The 22,655-nt window shown below is 33.0% G+C and overlaps 2 protein-coding genes across 2 annotated transcripts; both read left to right on the forward strand.

The window, feature by feature from the left end:
• Nucleotides 1–911: 911 nt before the first annotated feature.
• LOC126723800 (uncharacterized) lies at nucleotides 912–6,993 on the forward strand. Its single transcript, XM_050427598.1, has 8 exons — nucleotides 912–1,297; nucleotides 3,869–3,982; nucleotides 4,090–4,158; nucleotides 4,286–4,305; nucleotides 4,394–4,446; nucleotides 4,527–4,557; nucleotides 4,663–4,744; nucleotides 6,397–6,993. Exons 1-8 carry the CDS (start codon nucleotides 1,114–1,116, stop codon nucleotides 6,579–6,581), a joined length of 738 nt encoding a protein of 245 aa, XP_050283555.1. The 5' UTR covers nucleotides 912–1,113; the 3' UTR covers nucleotides 6,582–6,993.
• An 8,037-nt stretch (nucleotides 6,994–15,030) lies between these two features.
• LOC126723803 (agamous-like MADS-box protein AGL15) lies at nucleotides 15,031–22,493 on the forward strand. The gene is made up of 8 exons (XM_050427599.1): nucleotides 15,031–15,635; nucleotides 18,250–18,325; nucleotides 20,055–20,119; nucleotides 20,227–20,326; nucleotides 20,464–20,505; nucleotides 21,041–21,082; nucleotides 21,170–21,336; nucleotides 22,068–22,493. Exons 1-8 carry the CDS (start codon nucleotides 15,454–15,456, stop codon nucleotides 22,153–22,155), a joined length of 762 nt encoding a protein of 253 aa, XP_050283556.1. The 5' UTR covers nucleotides 15,031–15,453; the 3' UTR covers nucleotides 22,156–22,493.
• The last annotated feature ends 162 nt before the right edge of the window (nucleotides 22,494–22,655 follow it).

The raw sequence follows: 22,655 nt of genomic DNA on the forward strand, positions 1-22,655 counted from the left end.
CTCTAGACTACAAGGCATTTGGCGACATGTCACAATTGTTAATTCAACACTTATAAAAGAAACCATTTAATACAAACTTGTTAACATCATTATAATTTAACTTATTGGTATCTTTCAATATTTTCAACGGAGACATATAGGATTCAAATTCTTCTATTTCTAATTATCTACATATATAAAGACAATCTTAAAAGTATATACTATAACCCTATGTTTAGTTTGAGGGAAGAGAATGAAAGAGAAGAGAAAAAGAATAAGGTAGAAGGGAAAAATGTGAGCTTAAATAATAGGTTTTTCATCAAATTTAACTCATTTTTTTTCTATCATAAAAAAAATAAAATAAAAAACTCATTTTCTTTTTTCTTATGGTATCCAGACAGCAGAAAAGATTTAGTGTGCGTTTGGATACAGCTTATTTTACTGAAAATTGAAAACTGAAAATAATAAATTTTTTTTTTTTTTTTTACTGTTTGGCACTATTCATTAGCCTAAATTCACTGTTCATGGTCAATAAACTGTGCATAACATGTTGGTTAAAAAAAAAAAAAAAAAAGCCCCAAACGTAAACGTGGATGCGAATCCAAGCTGACCTTAATTTCTCTTCCTTTCCCTCCTTCTCCCCCAAACCAAACATAGTGTAAAAATCACAATGAAACATTTGAATAAAGGTTATTTTAAATTATGAAGCAAAAAATTAAAGAATAAAGTCAATAAACATGTATTGAAATTAAACAAAAAAATAAAAATCAAACACTCACTCAAGCTTTTTGCTTTCAAACACATCAATTTCTCATGTCAGCTTTTTCAACAGTTGAATTTTTTTTCAAACAGATTCAGTAGCAAAAGGCAAGAGTAAACCAAACTCACCCTTTAAAACTAGAACCTTCCAAAAAAAAAAAAAAAACAACCAAACCCCACAAACTCAACTTGGTACCGCTACACTACATCACCTCCCAAGTTGTCCCAACCAGTCCAAACCCCACAAACACACCCACCCTCTTTCTCTTTTTCTCTCTCTTTTCTCATCACCACCATCACCAGTGTTATCGCCAAAACCAAAACCAAAACCAATACCAATACCAATACCAAGAAAGCAAAAGCAAAAGCAAAAGCATGTACAGAGACACGTCGAGCTGCAACACCTACAACTATGGCGATGCTCTGTACTGGGACGCTCGCTACATCCAAGAAGGTGGTTCCTTTGATTGGTACCAGCGTTACTCTGCTCTCCGCCCTTTCGTTCGCAAGTATGTTCGTCCCTCCTCTCGTGTGCTCATGGTTGGCTGTGGCAATGCCGGTAATTTCATCTCCTTTTCTTTGTTTCTGTTTTGTTAGGTAACAGTTTTGTCTGCTTTGTATTGTTTTTCCCTGTTTGGTAGCTGGGAAAGTTGTGGGAAAAGAAAAAAGATATGAAATTGGGTTTTGGGTTTTCTAGATTTTGGTAGGTGTTTGTTGTTCTGCTCTTTTTTCCTCTGTTTGGTAGCTGGGAAATTGTGGGAAAAGATAAAGAAGTTGAATTGGGATTTTGGGTTTTCTGTATTTAGTTTATTGTATATTGCTCTGTTGTTATTTTCCTCTGGTTTGTAGCTGGGAAATTGTGGGAGAAGAAGAAGAAATTAAATTGGGATTTTGGGTTTCCTTAATTTTGATTGTTGTATATTGCTCTGCTTTTTTTTTTTCCTCTGTTTGGTTGCTGGGTAATTGTTGGAACAGAAAAAGAAATCAATTTGGGTTTTTGGGTTTCCTCTGTATAGATAATTATGTATTGCTCTCCTCTTTTGTTCTCTGTTTGGTTGCTGGGAATTTGTGGGAAAAGAAAAAGAAATAAAATTGGGTTGTTGGGTTTCCTCGATGTAAATAATTATGTATTGGTCAGCTCCTTTTTTCTCTGTTGCATTGAAATTGTGGGAAACAGAAAAGAGAAAGAATTGGGTTTTTGGGTTTCCTCAATTTGTATCAATTATAAATTATTTCTACTCTTTTTTTTTTTTTTTCCCCGTTTGATTGCTTGGAACTTGTGGGAAAATAAGAAATATTGGTCGATAGTTAACTGTTAGAATATACAATTTTACTTATAATAATAATAAAAAAAGAATATATATTACTCTGCTCTTTTTTCACTATTTGATCGATAGTTAACTGTTAGAATTGAAAAAGATATAATTGAGTTTTTTGGATTTAAGGTTGTTCACTATTTGAGTCAACAATTTTGGAATTTTACACAAATTTGGCCAGATCCCCTGCCCCTTTTGGGCTTATTGTTCAAATTTGAGAACCTCTCTCTCTCTCTCCCCCCTCCTTTTTGGTTGGCGTAGAAGTTCAGGATGGTAAAGCAAATGGATTTTAGCAAAATTGTTGATTATTCAGTAAATGGGACTTGAGAAATTATTTTAGAATTTGGCATGATTCAACCATACGGCTTGGTTGAGGTGTAAGTTGTTAGATTTGGGAATTCATCTCAACATGATGTTGAAACATTTCTTTCTTCGGAATGATGAGGGTGTGGGCCTCTGTTGATAATATTGGGCAGTGGGTATAAAAAGTATATATTGATTAATAAATCAAATTGGTAATTGTTACAGTTAGTTGGATACTTTGGTCTGAAGCTCCAAGCACTTTGGTATTGTGGGGTCAGAGTAGTGTTAGGTGAGTCTTAGGGAGCATGGTAATTTTGGTGTACTACCGTAACTATTGGTATGGTTTTGTTATGATATACATCCCATTGCCTTTTCATGTATTTTAATATGGGTTTTTCTTAAACTGAAAAGTTGGAATGGTATTATTTGTTATTTTTTGGACATGATGTCATGTCTAGAGGGTCCTTTGAATGGTCAGTTGTTGATGTAAATAATGTTGTGAGCTGCAATAATGATTAAGGATTTAAGGTACTTTGTACTGTCCCCCAACTCTGTTGCCCTCGCCATCATAAAATAACAGATGGTTGATGTGACACTGATACTTATTCTTATCCTACAGGCTTCTAATATTTGCAATTTTTTTATACATAGCTTCAATATTTAAAGAGAGAGAGAGAGACCAATCCTACAACTTGGTGATGACCTTTGTTGAATTGTTGCAAATGCCTCTCTCTGCAAGATACCAAAGCAACCATTTTTTCTTGAGACACCAAAGTGACATTATTATTATTATTATTATTTTGGCTTTTGGGTAGAGTTTTTGAAAAAAAGAAAAGAAAATAGACTAAGCACTCTTATTATTTTTAAAAAGAAGAATGGGCCAGGAGGGATTGCTCCTATAACAATCACAAGAAAAACTGTTGATGAACCTAATGTTTCTGTTTATTCTGTTATAACTGGATAAGAAGAGAAAATGGATAGCTAAACAACCCCTTTAACAATGTGAGAGAGAGAGAGATCCAAGCCCGGATTACTAAATGATTTTGGGGAATATATATATATATATATAGGGTCTTTGAGAAAAATGTTGTCTTGATGCTTTTTATTATGGTTTTGTTGTGATAAACATCCCCTTGCCTTTAATGTGTTTTTTTCAATATGATAAACTATTACAGATATGGCTTATCTTAAACTTTACAGTTGATATGGTAATATTTATTGTTTATGGAAATGATAGCATGTTTATAGGGTCCATTGAATGGCAGTTGTTGCTGCAAATAGCATTGTGACCTGAAACAATGATTAGGGAACTTTTTAATTTCCCCAATTTGTGTTGCCCTTGCCATTGTAAAATAACAAATGGTTGGTGTGAAACTGACACACATTCTAATCATAGACATAGAAGCTCTAAGATTTGCAGCTTTTTTGATAAGAAGCTTCAAAGTTTTGCATTTGCTTCATTTGTTTTGACTAAATTTTTTATAGAAGTATTCATTTTTCTTTACTTGTAGTTATGTCAGAGGACATGGTCAAGGATGGATATGAGGACATAATGAACATTGACATTTCATCAGTGGCCATTGAGATGATGAGAAGAAAATATGAATACATCCCTCAGCTGAAATGTATCCTCTTAAAAGAACTACATTAATTCCTCTGTAAAATCTTAGATTACCTTTTCTGAAGTAAGCCCCAAATTTTGTGGGAAAATTTCCTTAATGAATCTCGATAGATATGCAAATGGATGTTAGGGATATGAGCTTCTTCCCTGATGAATCATTTGACAGTATCATTGATAAAGGTAGGGATCTGTCCTTTCATTACATGCTTTATCAATATTTGAGATCTGTTAAACTAAATTTGTTTTTGTTTGTTGATGATATTTTGTCATTGCCATGGCATTTGCACTTTGCTGATCCTTGAACCAGGAACTCTTGATTCTTTGATGGTATGATGGGTATTGAAATGTTCTCATTATTCCTGAAGTTCATAGTTTGGCATACTCTAATCCATTCATTTGTGGTTGTGATTTCCAGTGTGGCACTGATGCTCCAATTAGTGCAACTCAAATGCTAGGGGAAGTGAGTAGGTTGTAGAATATATCTACGACTTGTTTTTATTTATTTATTTGTAAATCTCCTCACTAGGCATGCTTCTTTTTTCTTGCAGGCTGCTTAAACCTGGAGGGATCTATATGTTGGTAAACATATACCCATAGACGAGGCTGTAATTTTTTTTTTTTGTTATTGCTGTTTTGTTTTTTCTGTTCAGATTGCATGACCCATTCTTAATTTGTCATTTACAGATAACCTATGGCGATCCTTCAGTAAGGATGCCTCATTTGATCCGACCAGTGTACAATTGGAAAACTCTGTTGTACATTATACGTAAGTTTCTCTTTGTTCCTTTAGTTTTCTAGAAGTCAGTCAAGGCTCAAGCTTCCGGATTGTTGTTTCATTTTCTTTTCCTCTTTGAACAAATGTAGTGAATCTAGGTTGCATTATATTCCTTGTTTCTGTCTGGTTCCAAATGTATATATATTGTTTTGCTTGGATGGTGGATGTTGCATGGAGTTAAGTGGATTTTAGCTGTTTACACTTGTGGTCTTCTTTTTGAATGGTTAGTCTCACACGTGCACCTGTGCACCCAATGGGTCTTATAAGGGGGAGGAGGTGCTAGTTGAGCTAGGGCTCATTGGCTTACAATTGTGGTTTGTTTACTTATGAAACCTTTGTTTTCTCAAATATTCATAATTATATCATAATAATAAGCCAATGGCCCTGTTTTTTGGATTAATATACACTAACTTAAGGGTCCAAATTGTTATTTTTGTAGTTCTCTTTGTTTCACTCTTGTTTACTATGACTAAGGGTTAGTATTCAGTTTGAGTGCATTGTACAATTTATTTTGATGTGTTTTTTGTGGGTTCGTGCATGTGTGAGTGGGATATTACACAATTTTGCAGGGTAAGTTAGATTGGGGAACACGTGGAAATCCTACACTATGTTCACTGTTTTGAACTTCCAACCTTTATATGAGAGGAAAGTAGGGATTAGAGAAGCTCTCTAGGTACAATTTGAGACATAGCTTGTTGGTATCCATAACTTGTTTAAGGCTTTAGGACATCAGGCCTTGGAGTGAGCACACATGTGGGCTGCACGCACCTGGCCGTTTGTGGTCCATGCAGTTATACACCCATGATTTCATTTCTCCTACATCTAAATAGTTGTACGTTCCTATTTTTTGCACGTCTGTTAAAACGATTATTCTCTTTATGGCCAATTGACTACAGTGATATTGTGACCCAATTATTGGTGGCTATTTATATGTATCTTGTCCTCTCTTTTGTAGCTTATATATATTACAACTCTTTTTGATCCATTTTGGGAGGACTGAGGAAAATGTTGTTGGGGTGACATAAAAAAGTTTTAGTAATTCTTAAGGCACCTTTTGGAAATAGGATAGGTTGCATATTATCAGTGTTCACAGAATCAGTTGATACCTTATTTCAAATATAATGTTATAACTCTTCCAAAATGAGAGGAAGTGGCTTTTGTTCTTTTCATATGAAGTCTATTTGGAATTTTTTAATTGATTGGTAAGTTAGACATGCACTTAGTGGGTCTTGAACCCATAACCTCATCCTCTGTCCCGTTATTATGGAAGGAGGAAGTTTCATTTGAGCTAGAGCTCATTGGTGAAGTCTCCTTCTGGAAATTGATTGTCTATTTCTAAGTCATCAATCATTTATAACAACTTATGTATAGGGTATCTCAGCATCTTTATTTTGTTATCATTTAGGTAATGCATCCTGATGTTATCCCAGCGTTATACTTTTGTAAAATAGGTATGTAGCTAGTGCAGTTTTTGCCCACTCTCTGTGTGTGTCTGTGTTAATTGAATTCTTTTAATCTTGGATTATGCTATACCCGTCTTGGTCTTTGTGGTATTTTATTAATAGTTGCAATAACAAATATTCATTACTAAAGAAAGGACCCTCAATACTTGTTTTCTTGTCTTTTTCTCCATCCTTTCACAGCCAGACCGGGATTTGAGAAGGATGAAGGTTGTAGTTCGGCAAAAAAGTCATACTTGGAACCTGTTCCTACCACTGAGAATGGCTTACTTCCACCAAGTTTTGTTTTGGAAGATCCAGATTCTCACTTTATATATGTGTGTAGAAAGATGGATGAAACAGAGCTAATCTTCACACCTACCCATTGAAAACTGACATTCTATAGGAATGCCTAGTGCTGGTAAGGAAATTTGTGCGCTGTTTACAAGCTCCATCATGCATCATAGTCACTGATATGATTATTGTTGTGAAATTTACAACCTGGACTAGTCATTAGCATAGTTGGAGTTGTTTGTAAAAGATGCAAAATCCTATTTTTTTGACTTGACATCACAGGCTAGTTTAGACATGAAGAATAAAAAGGAAATGAAACCCATCGGACAAATGGTGAGCTAAGCATCAGCTTTATTTCATGCTACTGTACCACTAGACCAGAATTTTGTTTTCTATTTTTGAAGCACTTATCTGAATTAATTCTGACTGCAAGTGTATTGTAGCATTGGTTGTAATGTAACATTCTAGCTTCAATTTACTATTTATGGTGACTGTTATGGTTGGGTATGTTGGTGAAGTGTATTATACTTTATCTGATTCTTTTTCTAGTTTTTACGAAGAGGTGAAATACTGTGGTAAATCTATAGAATTACATATTTTTGGGTTGACTCCATTCCAAAAACTGGTCATGGCCGCAAGAAATGGCTTTTTGGCCTTTTGGGGTTGTTACAAGGCTATGCAGTGTGGTAAATTCTACAAAACTCAAGAGTGTAACTGTAAATACTCAGGCTTCAACCTGATTGAGTTAAATATATAAAAAAGGAAGAGTAATAAAGAAATTTGGGCACTTCTGTCTATTATCCATTGAAAATAAAGCTAAGTCGTAGGCTTGCAATAATTATCTAATGCATTAGATATATGCATTGTTTCTCTCACAACATATGGGTTCTAGTTCCACAGCTCATGGGATCTACATCTTGGTCTTGAGTTTGAATATGTTGCATGCCACTGTTACATAAAATACCACCTCAAAAGTTTGAGATACCACAAACTAGGCTGGTGGGGCTGGTGAGAGTTTAGCTAAATTGACATGATCAGAGATTCATCAGAATCGCCCTTGTTGACAAAGGGAATTGTAACATTCTTTTTCTCTGTTTGTTGGTTTTGTCTTGTGTTTGATTTTGTTGGCCAAAATCACATAAGCCAAATGCGGTGCCATATATTGTTGTTGTTAACCCAAAAGGTTCATCTATTATTGTGGCTTTGACTTGTTCTTGTCCATTACCACCACAGTAGATTTCCATGTCCACAACCAAAAGTGCATAAAAATAACACACGTGTTGTTCTTGTCTGCCAAAAGTGCACCAAGTTATTGTCGTTTATCTCAACAGTATAAAACTATAAACCGCACATATATTGTTCTTGTTTGAAGATTGTTGTCGTTAATGTTAATAGGTGAGTGTTTTCCTTGTTTTTGGATAAGACCAAATAGTCATTTTCCTCGACTTTCAACATGTATGATTAGGACTACTAGTGTTGGTAAAGTCGTTCTTGGCATAAGCTTTAGATCTTTGTTGCATTATGTACCTACTAATTCCTATGTATTTCTTTGAATATTTTGGGGAAAATTGTTAGAAAGATCATAAGACTAATAGTTTAGCAGTGTTAAAAGTTTGACATTGCAAAAAGAAGTGGGCATGAAACTTGAAGTTATATCATTAACACATGGAAGACTTGAATTAAGGTGAATCAAGGAGAGCTCTTAGGGCCATTGCCAAATCCTTGTACATTGTGGTTGACTGGTTTGTTCTATGAATGGTTGACATTACTTGATGAAAAGCTGTTACTCTTATGGTAATTTGAGGAATACATTGACACGTTCGTGAAGAAAACTATAGTCATAAGTTTGGATTTCATATGCAACTCCCATTCTTTTTGGAAGGATGGTTTTGCAAGTACATGGAGTGTAAAATTAGTACAAGTAAAATTAGTACAAGTAAGAAACATAAATGAAGAGTTATCTTTTGATCTTTCGATATTTTGGATCAGTAATTCATAAAAAATGAGAAATCAAAAAGGATGTGGATCATAATGTTAGATTGCGATGGATTATATAGAAAAGCATATCATGTGATTGTAAAATATGATCTTTTATTTATTTATTTATTTATTTATATTTTAAATGGTTAGAAATACTTATATTATATATGTTGCGGCCTCAACAACTTGAGCTCACTCCTTCTCTGCTCCCCTAAGTGCCTAGAGAGATACCAATTGGACAGTGGTAAATATGAATTAGTTATAGAGAAAAGTTGTAAGATTGTTGAAATATGCTATACTCTATGTTACTGATTATTGAGTTTTTGCAAAGCAATGTGTTCATAAAATAAGCGTAGTGATAAATGATAACAAAAATGTTAAAATAAATAAGTAAAAATATGAGAATATATGTGATCAATTCATATTAGTCTAATGTGCATTCATAATTGACTAGAGTTTAACACTCTTAAGATACAAAACTTTCAATTGATCCAGCCATTTGTGTAATGAGATCATTCTCCCCCAAATATTCTTTGAATAGTTTTCCCCTTTTGAAGTTCTTTCTAGTTCTATAGTTTTTTGCTTTTGTTTTTGCTTTTTTTTTTTTAAAAAGAAAAAAGAAAAAGAAAAAAAAGTATTCTTTGTAGTTTTCAAGGTTCTCTTTTCTTGAAGGAAGAGAGGAGCTATTAATGGAAATATTGATTTTCGGCCTATTGCGTGAAGTTGCGACAAAATGATTTTGGGAGTGCCGTTTTTGGTTGAGTTGTGATATGAACTTAAAAAGGTTACAAACCTAAAAAAGAAAAGAAGAAGAAAAAAAATAATTTTGATATTGAATGCTAAAAACGATGGACAAGATACACAAAGAGATAAGAAACTATTGATTTTTGGAGTATTACGTGTAGCTGTGACAAAATGATTTTGGGAGTACCATTTTTGGTGGTGACTATTGACTAACATGAATCTTTATTGCATAATAATGCTAGAAATGTTACTACAATTTTATTATAAAAAATGCAAAAATAAAAAAGATGCAGGACATGTAAAAAAAAGTTCTTCAATTTAATTCTTATATGTCAAAACTCAAAAGATGATTAGAAATTTAGAATTGGAGATTGGAGGGATAGGAGTTTGATGAGTTGTAAATTACCTTTATAAATTTGAAGGTCCATAAATAAAATTTTTTTTTTTTAATTTTTCTTAAAATTTTACTCTAAATTGGAGGAAGAAGCTTATTGGAAAACATAACCCTTGAGCCTATGTTAAGAGTGAAATAAAGATAGGGAAAGTAGTTTGAAATCTATTTGACAAACCCATGTAGAAATGAGGTTAAAGGAAAAAAGAAAAAGAAAAAGGATAAATATCAGAGTAGAACATTATTACTTTTTGTTTTTTGTTTTTTTGGAATTAAAGAGCAGCAATGCTTGATGACTTTAAGGTCTTTTACTCTTTCTCGTCAATCTGACTGGCTCAGAAAAAAGAAAAGAAAAAAAGAAGCTGATCTGTCCAACCCTGTTTGTTGTTTAACACGGTAAAAACTGAAAATATGTTTTTGTTTTTGATAAATTAAGGCCCGTTTGATAACGTTATTTTAGGAATATTATTTATATTTTTTGAAAATATGTGTAGATGAAAAAGTGTGTAAAAATACGCGTAATGTTGTTTAAAAATTGAAATGTATTGCTTAAAATACCATACCAAATGGCCCCTAAACCATGGCTAGTGGTGGTATACCTTAAATAGACTTTTCATTTTTTTTTAGTTTTATTTGTTTTCAATATAATTAGACAGTGGGGAAGGGAGGGGTTAGGTTTGAAATGCATTCATGATGAACTACAAAAGATGTAATTACCATTAGACTATCAATTGAATTCATTTTAAACTGACAATTTTAAAGTCTGACACTATTAGTTAATGCATTTGAGGTTATAACTTTCTCAATTCATTTGTTGTTCTGATTCCCCGTTTTAAAAAATAATCTTAACCTATAATGTTGCCTTTCAACCCAATTTGACCTTAATGTTTTTCTTTGCAATAATTATTTAATAAGTCATATATACACATTCATCACTTATATAGTGTGTAAATCCTACAATCGTGTAAGACCCACATATTGCGAGTGAAAAAGTTTACCTTTACATGTTTGGAGGGAAATTATTCTAACCTACTAAGCAATTGATAAAACTATCTAGGTGCATTTTTATTCACAAAGTCCCTTTTTTTTTTTGAGCTCAAAGATAGATATTCACAAAGTCTATTTAATAAGTCATGTGTCTTGTTTAAATAATATAAGTAGATGGTTTTATTTAAACCGGGTTAGAAGAAAATTTTATCCATTTGTGAGAGAAAAAATGTGTAATATATTCTATATAGACAACAATAGAATATAAGACACCCATTCTATTTCTTGGTTGCATATCTAATTAAATTTCCTTGTGTTCTAGTAAAACTCCAATTTTATTCACATGAATTGCATTATGGAAAATAATCTTGACAGTCCCCTAACTTCGAACTTGGCACATTAATGGGTATATTCAGTCAAAACCAATGGTCCATACAATCCATGTTCCAGTCAGTTGCACTAAGTGACTAAAGTATGCTCTTACCCTATCATATCAAAAAAGAAGAAAAGACAATGAATTTATTTATTTGCTTTATTTTTTTTTTTTTTTGTGAAAAGTAAGACAAGAAAGTAATCATATTTTTTGAACAGACAAGGAAGTAATCTTAGCAAAGAAGAAAACCCAAATATAGTCTATAGCTCTTTCTCTAATATATATATATATATATATACTCCGTATAATTCTTTTTGAGAGAGTTTCAACCAAAGCATTTGAGAAATTGCAAATCAGCCATTTCAAGTTTCAAGTTCAACTACTCATCTAAATTTGGCAAGTGGCAAACTTTCAGTGAGATATATAATAAATTCAGCTAATCTGGTAGAAAACCATTAAAAGCCAACTAAAACACTAAGACCTATCATGTCTTTTTAAAGAGAAAAAGGACTTATTATATCTTAGTATTCTGAATGCAACAATCATGCATCAATTGAGGTTTTTTTGGACTAAATGTGCACACATTTTTTTAGAGCAAATGTGCCCAAATTTTCATCCAAGTTTTACATTTCATTTTACCTTATTTGCGTAGAGACTAATTACTGAGAAAGTGAAAAGTACTATGGATATGGAAGCAATATTTCTTTTTCATGCAATAGATAGGCATGTTAATCTATATATATATATAAAACCGAAACTTTTGCTGGCACCACAATTTTCCACGTCAGCACAATATTTAAAAAATAAAAAATAAAAAATAAATAAAAATTATAACTCCTCAAAACCCTAGCAACCTTACCCCTCTCTCAAGTTAAGAAATATAAAGCCACGGTTTCTGCAAACTCTCTCTTTCTCCAGACGTAGGAAGCCTTAAAACATTCAAGATCTACAAAACCCTAGCAACCTTACCTCTCTCTCAAGTTAAGAAATATAAAGTCACGGTTTCTGCAAACTCTCTCTCTCCAGACGTAGGAAGCCCTAAAGCATTCAAGATCTACAATGCACGGTATAGATTTTAGCTTATAAAGTTCAGCTTTTGTAAGGTTAGTTTTGTTTATATATTAATTAATACATAGTACTTTGTTCACCATTGAATACTCATATAATCAATTTCCAATTCAGTATTCAAGAATTAAACCAAAATTCTAACTGCGCTATCATAAAATATTATTATTAGTATGAATTTTATGGAGTTGTGGTGTTCAAGAATTAAACCAAAATTCTTTTAAATTATCTATAATATTTTGTCATCTGAAAATTTTATCTCTTTGATTTTAGTATATTGTGTTTCTTAAGTTATAGAGAGATTTTCTTTGGTTTCTGCAAACTCTCTCTCTCTCCAGATGTAGGAAGCCCTAAACACACGGTATAGCATTTAAGATCTACAACTCACGGTATAGATTTTAGCTTATAAAGTTAACCTTTTGTAAGGTTAGTTTGTTTATATATTTAGTCCTTATGTTTAGGTTTAGGTTTAGGTTTTAAGAGATTTATATATTACTACTATGTGGCTGAATTTCCCGTGACATCAATTTTATGTTTTTTTTTTTTTTAATTTGTTTTATGTAAGGTTAGTTTGTTTACATTAGTTCTTTATCTCAAAGATATGCTTTTATTTCTACCGCAAGAACTATTTAGGTATGTATCCCTTGCAAGCACACATGAACTTAAATTGTCTTTTAATATATGCATGCTTTATTATTTTCTAATAGTTTTCTCGTGCATCGCACGGGTTAGCGACTAGTTAAATATATAATAAAATCCACCACTCATGTAAGAAGATGGCTTTCTTAAAATAAAATAAAATAAATGTAAGAGAATGGAATATTACTTTTGAAGTTTTGAATAATTTTCTTGCATTTCATAGGTACATACATACATCTCACACTATGCATCATCTAGATGCTCCCTTGCTAATTTTACATCTCACACTATGCATCATCTAGATTCTCCCTTGCTAATTTTATACAAGATTGCATTATATATATATAAATCACAAATAGGGACAATTCTTCTCTAATTTGGTATTCTTTCTACTTTTTTGAAGAAGCATGGTCAAGGTCAAGTGCCAAAGATTTGGACTTACTTTCAGGATGGAATTAAAGAAAGAAGACGGGCATTAGCCAATGATTTTATCTGAATAAAAATCGTTTATCAATTATGAGTGTTTTACTTTGTACTTCACAAATTACAGCTTATCACATGCACAATTTTTTATTATTATTTATTTATAAAGTAACCAAAGTTTAAAATGGAAAAAAGACCAAACACATAACATATTATAGTAGGTGGAATATAAAATGGAATCTCAAAAATGGGACAACGAATTTTTACGCACTAATGCTATATGTAGCTGAAGCCTGAAGACACTAAATCTAGAAAATATATTTAAATCCAAATATCCCTTGCCATATAATCGTATTTTCCTGCCACAAACTATGAGATAAGTTTTTTGGGTTCAAATGATAGTTTAGCGGTAATGACATCTTTTATTATATCCCATGTCTGAAGTTCGAATTCTACCTCTCTCTCTCTCTCTCTCTCTCTCTCTCTCTCTCTCTCTCTCTCTCTCTCTCTCTCTATATATATATATATATATATATATATGCGTGTGTGTGTATATATATAATGAGATGAGTTGAAACTATAACGTTCTCTATCAAAATTTTAAAATTGAGTAAAAGATCAATTGCTTACTATTAAAAGTCTCTTAAATTCTTATATTAAAATTCGTGTAATTATCACATTATCATAGATCTATTTGCCATCTATTTTTTTTTTTAGTCAGGAGAGAAGCATCTAAATATATTGAGAGAGAGAGAGAGAGAAAAAGAAGCATCTAAATATATTAAGAGATAGAGAGAAAGAGAAGCATGTAAATATTAAGATTTAGAAGATTGTAACTTATTCTATAACTTTTTTCTTTCTTTTTGAGAACAACTTATCCTATAACTTAATATCAACAATAATTAAGAGAAAGATTAATATACTATTTTTTCTTTAAAAAAAAAAACCCCAATTCCAATAAATAATCCCTTATCTCTCCTTTGCAAAGTAGAAAATAGCCACTAGCCCTCTAAATTTGGTGTTGATTTACTAAAAATGTAGCAATTTAAATATAATAGCACTAAATGAGGCAAATAGATAAACAAGACTTGAAACCAGAGTGGACCTACAAAGACCCCATTACAGCAAAAATGGCAAGAAAGCCTTGGCATTTTGGCATGGACCTCTCTTAAAACAGCCTAAAGTACACAAAAAAAGACCACCCACTGCTATTTCCTCCATATCTGGCAGTAACCATACCATATGTGGTAGCCCCAATAAACTACCATATATATAAGTCCCCCCAAAAGCACAAAAACAAATTTGAATTCAAATATTTTTAAAAACAAGAAAATTTCACAATTTTCAATTTTTTGCGGCTTGTCGTTGACGTGGTAAACTATGATAAGCGTAAGACAATTTACACACGAGTTTATAAGATTATCACTGACATCACTTTTATTTATATACCAATTACAACCTATCAGTCAATCACCACAACAACTGTAACAAAATAAATTATTACTAAATTTATTTGACTTGTTTTTAGATCTCGACGACAATAACAAAGTCTTAATCCCAAAACTTTTGGGATTGACTCTCACTAGTAAGGGATGGGTGTCTTTATGAGTAATCTATGCTGGATCGAAAATTTATAATAATGTGACTAAATTTCACACTCGCTGTCAACTTATAACAATCCTCCTCAATTTTTCTGGCCCTGAGAGTAAGGAACAAAATTTGTGTTTCTAGAACTGAAAATATACTAAAATAGTACTAATAGTTATAGAAAATAGTGGGACCCACATGGGTTTTTTTTTTTTTTGGGATAGGACCCACATGGGTTATTGAAATGGGAATATATTTAAAAATATTGGGTCCCACAAAGAGAGACCCAATAGGAGAAGAAGAATACTCCAAATGTGGCAAAACAGAGTCATGCACCAACTCAAAAATAGAATACAACAGAGCCATGCAAGCTTGCCGTTTCCAGGCTCTCGCCATTTGGGGTTAAAAACGCTCTCTTTTTCTCTCTCTGTCTCTTTTTTAATCTCTCTCACGCCTCTTTATCTTCTCTGCCTCTATATTTAGCAACCCTTTTTCTCACCTTTCCCAAGTTTAGCAGCAGAGAACCCAAGAAGCCAAAAACAGAGCTCCTTCTCATACTGATATATATAAATATATATATTTATATAAAAATAAACACAGAGATAGAGACATATATAGAGAGAGAGAGAGAGAGAAAGAGAGCATCTTTGTATTGACAAACACACACACCAAAACTTGCTTCTTTATCAAGTTTTTGTTAAAGGGTTTTGATCAGAATTTTGGGTTTGAGGCTTAAGAAGAAGAAGAAGAAGAAGAAAAAAAAGAAGAAAAAGCAAATATGGGAAGAGGGAAGATTGAGATCAAGAGGATTGAGAATGCAAATAGCAGACAAGTCACATTCTCAAAGAGACGTGCTGGTTTGCTCAAAAAAGCTCAGGAGCTTGCTATTCTTTGTGATGCTGAGGTTGCTGTTATTATCTTCTCCAATACTGGCAAGCTGTTTGAGTTTTCTAGTGCTGGGTATGTGTTGTATTTTGATGTTTGCATGTGTTTGTTTGGTTATGTCTGTTTGTGGGGTGCTCTGTTTTATTAAGAAGGTTTTTGTTTGTGTTTGGATGGTATTTTCAACTGCTGAGAATTCTTATGTGGGGTTGTGTTATTGCTCTAAAGAATTTATTTTGACATTGTTGCATGTACTTTTTTTATTTTTTGAAAAATTGTGTACCGAGATTTTTTTTTTTTTTTTTTGTGTGTTCAATGGTGTTTTTGACTTTTGTGTCATTTTTTTAGGAGTTTTGAGTTTGACCCCCACATTGTGGAATTTCTGTTTTGCCTAATGTTGATGTGAATCTCTCAGTAGATTTTGCTGAGGTTTATTAGTTTTATGCTGAAAATTTTGAATTTTGCACTTACTTGCATGTGTTTGTTTGATTGTATCTGATAGTGTGTTATCTGTTCTCAAGATTTTGAATTGATCTTTATCTCAGTTTTTCTTACTCCCCCCTTTTTTGATTATTAAATTAAATGTAACAGTCATTTTAGTCAGTTTTTTATGAATTATACTGACTTGTGAAGGGAATTTTTGTATTATGTATCCAAAAGGTGTTTGCCATTGTAATTGATGTTTACTTTTCTCTTTTCTGATTTTTGTTAAAGAAAATAAGGAAATTTACTGGGTTCATTGGGATGTTCTGAGTAAGATTCACATTTTAGGCCTTTCATGGGGTTTCAGATGTTGAACTGTTATCCTTAATCAAATAATGCTAACTTTTTAGCTGTCAAAAGAAAATATGAAATTATGCCAAGAGCCTTCTAGCTCTAAGGCATTGCCCGATTCTCCCAATGAATAGAACTTGGGCTCAAATCCCCTTCCCCCACTTATTGTAAGCAAAAAGAAAATATGAAATTTTACTAGAAAAACGTTGTTTATTGATTCTTATATTTAATTAGAAAACTTAATGTCAGTTGTTTAAATTGTGCTTCTCTACCAGACTTTCAGTCAAAGAATGCAGATTAGACTTATGTGCTTGCATGTGTAAGAAATTTACTAATTGGGAGCATCTGTTCAAAAGCTGAAATAGGCTTTTTCCAAACATGTTCACAGTTATATTGAGTTGTAATAAGAAGTCCTGAATTGAACTCTTACCTTCTTCTGCTTCTTTACCCCCTTGGGAATGACCTAATTTATTCACTTTGTAAAACTCTGCATTGAATTTAAAGCACATCTCTCGTGCACAATGATTAGAGGAGCTTTAATGATATTTGTACCGCATTATGAATTATGCTATGGTCCCCATTGACCTATTGAACTTGCTGAGGCAAGCCTCCAATCTGTATTTGATAGTCCTTGTTTGTATAGTGCTCTAGGCCTCTTCCTGTAAGCCCTTTTCCCTCCTTAAGATTTGCCCTATTCTCTCTCCTTGAGCCAAGATGCCTATTCATACAGCCATTCTGTTTGGGCTACCTTTTTTGGCTAGAGAGGAAGCATAAAACAAACTAAGTGGACACATTACCTGTATCTCATAAATCAATCTAGAATAATTTCTCTCTAATTAAGCAGATTAAAATGGTTGAATCCGCAAGAGTCCGGAATCCTATGCTTAATTTTTTAGTTTTCTTAGAATTATTGTAATCCTACTCTATCATTTGGACTCATGAATTTCATAATATATTTAAGAAGGATTTGTTCTTAGTTCTGTTTTATGTTATGGTTTTTTTGCAAGTACTAGAATCTCAATTTTTACCATATAAAATATGTTTTTGAAACCTTATCGACTCCATTGCATTTCAGAACCTGGCATTCACATAAGGCTACTAAAATATTATGTTCTCTGAACTCTTTTTTGTACTTTGTATCCTTACAATCTCTGCTATTCCAAAACAAACAGTATAGCTAACTATAGAATAGAGAAAATTATAATAACTTGAAACAAAGTAAATCGAAAGAAGACTCTAAGCTGTAATTTTAATTTCTTCAGGCCACTAAGAAATGCATTAGAGTTTGATGCTGCTGGCTATTGACCTTTCAATTTGGCACCAATCTAAGTATAGTTGTACTGAAGCTATATGTCAGAAATAATAATTTGCAATGGGATTTGACCAAGAATTAAAGTAAATCCTTTATTAAGAAGATAATGGTATTGGGCAATGGGTCTGAATGTAGAGGATAATTATGCTATGAAGTGGAGAAGCTGCAGCAGTCAGAGATGTTCTAAGTGTGTGTGTGTGTGAGAGAGAGAGAGAGAGAGAGATTTGTTGTTTGTAAGAAATAAAAGTTTCCTTGTGGTTGCACTTGGAGGGGAGAGAGTGGAAAACACTGATGAGAATGTGAAGGATTTTGAGATCCTAGTTTCAAATAGTAACGAAATAGTTAATGGTGGAGTATGGAAGAATGTTCCTTTAGCAAGAAGTTAAAAAAAAAAAAAACATTGGTATCAGAAATATAATTATCATTTTAAGATAGAGGAAATGAATGAGTAAATGTTGATATAAATTTAAAGAAAGCTTTCTAGCCATTTTCTTTGCCCTAATAACTCTGTACAATATATGAATGAATTAGGCATGAGGAGGAAGAAGTGCCTTGTTTCTTTGAATATGGTCCTTATTTATGCTCATTTGCTTTTACTTTTTGCAGTATGAGGCGAACGCTTTCAAGATACAACAAGTGTCTAGATTCTATGGAGACTTCTCCAGTAGAATACAAAGCAGAGGTACTTCGTCATGTGTTTAGACTTTTGACATCTGGTTTCTTTTCTTTCTTTCTATGTGTGGAATTTAATTGCAGATGGGCAAGTTTGTTGACCTGTTTTCTTATTTATACCTCTTGTTTTGATAAGTTAGCTCCCCCCCCCCCCCCCGGGTTTTGTGTAAGGCTCCCGTTTGTTATAGACTTCAACTGTGAAAGTTGCAACCAAAACATTTCCCTTTCTAAGATACTATGAAGTGATTTTGACAGGAACAGTTGGATACATTCAATGGAAAATTTATTATTCATACTTATAAAAGAAAAAAGAATTTTCCACATTCTAGATGATATCTTATGTTTGATAAGTAGACATGTTTTTCCATGTTGATTGTTTATACTAGTTAGTTTATTCATCAAGGAAGAAAGAAAAAGTGAATGTACATGTTAATTCTAATGTTGTGGGGTCTTCCAATGTTTGTTTAAGGTTATCAAATGTAGAGGTTGTTAGGATATGGTATGTATGGATGATGACAGAGTTGTAGGAATGGAAGTCACTGAAAATGCTCATGACTTAAAAGGTTTCCCCTCATCTTTTTTTTCGTTTCAAGATGCCTAGCATAACATTGGCTGACCAAAGTGCTTTAAAGTCATGTTAATGCATGCTTCTCTTTGTTGAGTCAAAGGTGTTTACAGTATAGTATATGAGTCTAGGAATACTTGAAAAAGTAGTGAAGTATGCAGGTAAGCTATCTGAAAGTATTATCTTACTGCATTGAGTTGAAACTATATGGAGTAAGTTCAAAATTCTTCTGGTATGACCTCTTAAAGAAATTTTTTAGCCAAGTATAAGAATAAAGTGAATGATGTTGTTGTGGGGAGTGTATATGGAAAACAGTTCATGAATGTGATGGGCGCTTCTAAAGGGGAAGAACATTTGACCATATCCTGTTACCCTTTATGGGATTCATGGGAGAGCATCGTCAAAAGGATAAATCCCTGTCTTATCATTTTTAGGTCCATGGGCTTCGTGGATGATGATGAATTGATGATGGTGATGGTCATGGTAGTAATAATAAACCACCTTCTTTTTATTGGCTTTCTGGGATTATGACATGTTCTTTGTTTTAATCTTTCAACTAAAATTTTTTATATTGATGATTGGAGGGGAAACAAGAGGGGTATGTTTCCAATAAAAACTCAAACAATCAACACAACTCAGATAAAAGGATCCTTAGCATAGGCGAGCCAATCGGAAATACTTTTACAGCATTACATATTTACCCATGGGGACATGAAGCATCTTTAGAACCCTGTCAGATTTTGGGCTTCTCCTGAACCTAGTTTAGTATAGACAATATAATATGGTGTGGTAGTATGCTTCTTAAATTGACATTATTTTTAACAACGCAATAAAATTTTGAGCTAGATGATAGTTACATATCTGCTTATTAAAAAAGTGAGCTGTCTAAAATGTATTTATGCTCATTACATCCAATTGTTACATAGTTATGACATATCCCAATGCTTTGGCATCTAAATCTTGGTATAGGGTCCCAAAATTGATATGTAGTTTTGATATCCATCAACCAATTTGTATTTTTATCTAGGTTATATGTTAAAATACCCATTTTGTGTATCTTATGCCTCCTCGAGAATTTCTGTCTACTGTGCTTCCTCTCTGTTGATTTTTCTTACTTATATATCCTCTAAAGTTATGTCAGGATTAATGCATCTGGCTGTACTTTTATCTTCAGAAGCAAGAATCTAAGGAGCTGGATGTTCTAAAAGATGAAGTGGCAAGGCTACAAATGAAACAGTTGTATGTTACCAGCAATCTTCTAAATTAATTGGGTTTTGTAATTATTAGATTTCTGAAATATTGCAAGTTCTCTTATGTGTGATATATTTTTTGTTCTGATTATGTAGACGGTTGTTGGGTAAGGATCTGACTGGTGTGGACTTAAAAGAATTACAGCACATTGAGCAGCAGTTAAGTGAAGGGTTATTGGCTGTGAAGGAGAAGAAGGTTTTGTAGATTTTATTTTCTTCCTTAATTCTTTCTCATTGTATTTTTTTTTCTTCTTTTGATTTTTCTTGTATTGCAGATTTTGTGGTGGTTATTAAGTGGTCTAAAAGGCCTTAACAGATGTTCTATCATTTCAGGAACAATTACTGATGGATCAACTGGAGCAATCAAGACTGAAGGTATCGTGGCCCTTACATAACTTTTTATTCTATCTGAAAGCTGTTTTTTTTAGAGACTGACATTGCAGTTATGCATATTCTCATTTATTAAGGGTTTTTTTTTTAAAAAAAAAAAAAAAAAAAAAAAAATTTATTTATTAAATAAGTACTCTTGTCATATGGAAAACTCAAACCATTTTTGCATTTTCTAGCATATGAGAGCTGAAATGTCATATTAGGGTCTATTTGTTATTTATGAAAAATGCTTGAACCTAAAGCTTGGTAACTCACAATTTTTGGTAATAAGTTGCTTCATGCCATGTTTTCTAGTGTGAATTTGTGTCAAATGTGATTTATTTCGATATTGGGTGCATGCCCTTGTGGAGTTGGTATGGGGATGGGTAAGGCTGGAGTAGGTCTTGGGTCCTTATTAAGTCAATAAATAGTAATAAAACAATCAGAAGATGGTTTATTTCTGCTCATGAAAAAAATAAAAAGAAAAAGAAATCTAGAACTCATTTTTGAGTAATTACTTTGTTCAATGTTCTGATTTCAGGAGCAGCGGGCTATGCTGGAGAATGAAACTTTGCGCAAACAGGCAATGCAATGTTCTTTGTGATGCATACATGAGTTTCTTATGTTCACTCACTTCCAATGATTATTTATTGTTTACTATGTATTGCAGGTTGAGGAGCTTCGAGGTTTCTTTCCACCAGCTGAACGCCCAGTCCCATCTTATCGTGAATACTACCCTACAGAACGGAAGAATTCCCGTGCCAATCATGGTGTTGTGAGTCCTGATCCGGGTTGCGAAATTGAAAAAGAAGATTCAGACACCACCTTGCAATTAGGGTACAGTTCTTTTCTTATTTCAAGTTTAGCCTTCAACTAAATATCAATATGCTGCTGCCTCTCTAGAGCTCTGGAATAAAGTTCACTGTTTATTGAATCCATGCTGATTATGAATCTGGAATAGTATCATTGATAATTGGTAACTGGAACTACTTCACAAGGTCATTTATCAAAGTTCAAGTTCCTCACTTTTAGTTTACATTTCCTCATACATGAACTTGAAAATTTACATCAGATGGACATTGGTCATGGAAATCATATAAACTGTCTTGGCTGGCATTTGTTATTACCCCTGTTTCCTATCAAGCTTAAACTCAATCTCACAAAACCAAATTTGGCTGCATGATTCCTTTTTACTGTGTGACACTTATCTAGTTCCATGTTAAAGTAAGACCGCTAGTTTAAGGGAACATGCTAGATTAAGATCACAGAATATGCTGTTTACAGCATTGAGAAGGTTTTACCCTTGCGGTCTATCTAATGCAATTGCCTTCATGCCTAGGCTTTCAATTATGTGGTAAAGGGTAGGATTCTAAACTTAATATGGAAGGTGAAGGGAAAAAAGAATAAAAAGCGCCTGACATAGATTATATTTTCTTGAATATGCCAGTTCTTAAATTTAGTTTATTATGTAAAGGCTATTCTTTGAAATTTGCTTTTCTATTAAATTTTCATGATTTAACTTTCATTGTTTGTGTCTCATATTTACTTGTCACATGTTGCTTGCTCAGGCTGTCAACTGAAATTTATCGCAAGATGAAGGAACCTGGGAGAGAAACCCATTCCAACGACTCAGGGAACCAAATGGACTTCCTATGATCTATTTCCTTTTGCTTCCAATAGAAATGACAGAATCAAAATGAACTTGATACAATTGAGTCTAGTTTTAGCAGTTTCTGCTGATGCCCCATTTTAATCTTTGAAAGAGATTAAAAAAAAATGTTAGTCTTAGGTGACCCCAAAATCAGGGTGAAGATATAGTTTTTCCAATTTTAGGAGGTTTGAGTATGCAAAAAGTTGTAGCTAGTTGATCAGTTTCTGAAGGAATGGCTATGAACAATGCAAACTATGTCAGCTTTATTTTAGTTTACATCAAAAGGGGTCTGTAGAGTGTAGGCTTTTTATTATCTATTGCATAAATTATCTTTCTCGTGTCAGTATTTTGGTTTTACTTCCTTCATGTGTTAGAATTGAATGATTTCAGTTTCCTCAATTTTCTCCATCTTCCCCCCCATCACACACACACACACACAAACCTTTTTCCTGCTCAAAGAAATGTTGTGCAATGGTTCTTGGGAGTTGAAGTCCTCCTGCTAAGG

Source organism: Quercus robur, chromosome 4 (assembly GCF_932294415.1).
Source record: "Quercus robur chromosome 4, dhQueRobu3.1, whole genome shotgun sequence".
NCBI lineage: Eukaryota > Viridiplantae > Streptophyta > Magnoliopsida > Fagales > Fagaceae > Quercus > Quercus robur.

Coding starts and splice junctions, on each gene's coding strand:
- LOC126723803 (XM_050427599.1), top strand. CDS start 15,454: ATGGGAAGAGGGAAGATTGAGATCAAGAGGATTGAGAATGCAAATAGC. Junction 15,636..18,249: donor TTTGAGTTTTCTAGTGCTGG/GTATGTGTTGTA, acceptor TACTTTTTGCAG/TATGAGGCGAACGCTTTCAA. Junction 21,337..22,067: donor GACACCACCTTGCAATTAGG/GTACAGTTCTTT, acceptor TTGCTTGCTCAG/GCTGTCAACTGAAATTTATC.
- LOC126723800 (XM_050427598.1), top strand. CDS start 1,114: ATGTACAGAGACACGTCGAGCTGCAACACCTACAACTATGGCGATGCT. Junction 3,983..4,089: donor ATACATCCCTCAGCTGAAAT/GTATCCTCTTAA, acceptor GAATCTCGATAG/ATATGCAAATGGATGTTAGG. Junction 4,159..4,285: donor TGACAGTATCATTGATAAAG/GTAGGGATCTGT, acceptor TCCTTGAACCAG/GAACTCTTGATTCTTTGATG.